General features: G+C 44.8%; 1 protein-coding gene across 1 annotated transcript in view; it reads left to right on the plus strand.

The window, feature by feature from the left end:
• Window positions 1–2,483, plus strand: part of LOC311139299 (techylectin-5A-like) — a gene marked incomplete at its 5' end in the record, with an annotated part of 4,979 nt that extends 2,496 nt beyond the window's left edge. Inside the window, 4 exons of the mRNA XM_084174182.1 lie at window positions 4–69; window positions 537–698; window positions 998–1,161; window positions 1,881–2,483. Coding sequence (XP_084030308.1) covers window positions 4–69; window positions 537–698; window positions 998–1,161; window positions 1,881–1,979 — 491 coding nt within the window. The 3' untranslated portion in view covers window positions 1,980–2,483. The remainder of the gene's footprint in view (window positions 1–3; window positions 70–536; window positions 699–997; window positions 1,162–1,880) is intronic.
• Between the last annotated feature and the right edge of the window lie 656 nt (window positions 2,484–3,139).

Here is a 3,139-nt window from a genome sequence, read left to right on the forward strand (position 1 = left end):
CAGATTTCTACAGAACCTGGAGTGACTATACCAACGGCTTTGGAAACCTCAGCGAGGAGTTCTGGCTCGGTAAGGTTTGGCTCAATGCTGCTGATCCACTCAAAGTCCTCAGAAGTGGACAAACAGGAAAGCGCTGAACTGTAGTTCACGGTTGGGGTCAGTTCTATTATAATTTCAGTAAATTCAGGAAGTAAACAGAAATTCCTCTTCCAAGTTTCTTTAATGCTTCTCTATGAGAAGAATTTGAAATAGGAATTTTAGTCTACTTCTTGAATTGACTGTCGCGCCCCGTAGTTTAAAAACTCTGTGGGTAACGCTAAAACAATGACGGCATATCTGAATTCCTCCTTCTTTATGCACCCTCGCTATTGAAATGGAATTGACCCCAACCCTGCTAAGTGACCCCATCAAAAGGGAGGCTACTACCAAAGCTTACAGTATGTACTCTACAGCTCAAAGCTTGAACATAGAGTACATAGTATATGTTTTAAATGATATCCTAATCTTCTCTCTCTATCTCTAATCCATCTATCCAGGTAATGAGCTGCTTCACAACCTGACCAGCATGGGCCCAGTGACCCTGAGAGTGGACCTACGTTCAGGCAACGATACGGCCTACGCCCACTACTCCAGCTTCACCATCGACTCAGAGGCCAAACACTACGCCATCGAGGTGTCTGGCTACACTGGCACTGCAGGTAAGAGGGGAGGGATGGAGGGGAAACGGAAGACTAATGTGAAAGGAAAATCATTTCCATGTACACTAGCCAAGATAGAATGTGAGGACAGAACCTAGCAAAGCAGGTGCTTAAGGTTGAGGAACCAAAACTCAAATAGGCTCACAAACAAATATTACATTTGAGGTCAATCACCTTCACATAAGTCATATTTTCACTAAAGTGACATTTTGTCTAAAGTGGAAGTTAGGATTCGGCCCTCCCTCTACAAATCGTGAACGATCCTTCTTTCTTTCTTCCCCAACACGTCTGTCTATAAGGTGACTCCATGAGGTACCACAACGGGCGCCCATTCTCCACCAGAGACAAGGAACCCCACCCCCTGGGCATCCACTGTGCCAGGGCCTACATGGGCGGCTGGTGGTACAAAAACTGTTACAAGACCAACCTCAACGGCCTCTATGGCACCAACAGCAACAACCAGGTACGACTAGTATCAGGATCATCCCACTAAGTGCTTCTCTCGTCAACTCTCATTGCTTTGACATTTTGATTATAAACACTGCATCACATCTTGAGTGTTTCAATTTGAACCATAGAGAATGATAGAGGACTCTTCTTTGTGTTTGTCCAATTATGGCGTCTGTGAGCGCACGGGCAGCACCGTTGAGGCCATCTCCATTTTGAAATAGTCAATTTTCTTATTCTACTACTTATATGAGTTGGTAAACAAACTGAAAGGGTGCATACTGCCACCTGGAGTGTGTTGTTTGAACTGGCGTAAAGCCAAGGTTGACGATTTACTGCGACCTGCAGTTATGGAATGTTTGCTCACGTATAACTTATTGGCTGATCTCTCCTGATGACCCGGATGGAATTATGTGATCCTTCATTAACCCATAGGAAGTCCCACCCAGTTGACTACTTCAAAATGGTGACATTTCTCAATGGCGCTGCCCCATGATAAAACAGGCTTTTGGACACTAGTCCTCTATCTCTATGATTTGAACAGACTTCTTATTTGAAGTTTTATCAACTCCTATCAACTAATGTAACTGAATGTAAGTTTTGTCAACTCAACTTAATCTACTAAATTAACGTAACTTAACATTTTAAGGCAGCAGGGTGTTTTATCTTAAATAAACAACAAAAAAACATTTTTTTTCTGTCAACTGTGACTTAACTGCATGTGCTGTGTTACAGGGTGTGGTGTGGATAGACTGGAAAGGCAAAGACTCGTCCATTCCCTTTACTGAGATGAAGTTCAGACCGGCCGGGTTCTCCGTCACAACCCACGGCTAAGAATGTCCTCTGACTCGCCCACCCCTAAAACCCTTCCTTTGAGAAACAGAGAAATGGAGCGCCAAGAGACCATAAACGTGTGGATGGCACACTTCCTGCATCTCAAATTCCGCCTCAACTTGCATGTCCAGTGGTCCTAACAGCCGTCACGACAGACAGCTTATCAGTCTGTACTTGTACTGTACAGTGCAGTGCACCAGGCTCCTGCTCTGTACCTTTATCATGCTGTGTCTCTCTAAGTTGTACTTGTAGACAGAAAATATTTGTGATTGCTGCATTTTGTATTGTATTGTTTTGTTTTATGTCCCAACTCTTACCGTCTCCAACTCAATGATTGTTCTACTGTTTGACCCCAAAGCATCTCTTACTGATGCACATGACAAAGGTATTGTTCTGACCCCAAAGCATCTCTAACTGATGCACATCACAAAGGTACTGTTCTTGACCCCAAAGCATCTCTACCTGATGCACATGACAAAGGTTTCCCACCCCACTACTACTGTAATAAAATATGCACTGTCTCACTCTATTGGAATAAATGAGGCAAATGAATGCCTGGATGGAGATGGGTTTTTTGTACTCAACTATGTGAGTGGTGCTTGTGTGTGTGCTTGACATCATAGGAATGATCTCAATCTGCTAACACAGTTCTTCAGGTCTGTCAAGGGTTGCTATGGTAGGTGTGGTGTGGAATCAGGCGCAGGAGGCAGAAGTAAAGTCCAACAAAAATACTTTAGTAGAATTCACAAAGAATATCCACAACCAGCCCGGAGGCGAGAAAAGCGCGCACAGGCGTATACAAACGGGCGCAGTAAACAAGTGCGTAATCTACTCCTAAAACAACAAACAAGGAGGAAAGCACACAATAGCGCACCAAAATATATGTAGCGCAGCAACACGACATGGAACAATTACACACAACACCTAACTAACAACAAGGAAACTAAATAGGGTGCTAATTAAGACATAACACAAAACAGGTGTGACAAACAGACAAAACCAATCAAACAAGAAACATAGAGCGGTGGCAGCTAGTACTCCGGAGACGACGACCGCCGAAACCTGCCCGAACAAGGAGGAGGGGCCGCCTCGGCCGAAACCGTGACAGTACCCCCCCCTTGACGCGCGGCTCCAGCCGTGCGCCGCCCCCGGCCTCGGGG

Source organism: Coregonus lavaretus (assembly GCF_964263955.1).
Source record: "Coregonus lavaretus genome assembly, chromosome: 13".
In the NCBI taxonomy this organism is placed as follows: Eukaryota; Metazoa; Chordata; class Actinopteri; order Salmoniformes; family Salmonidae; genus Coregonus; species Coregonus lavaretus.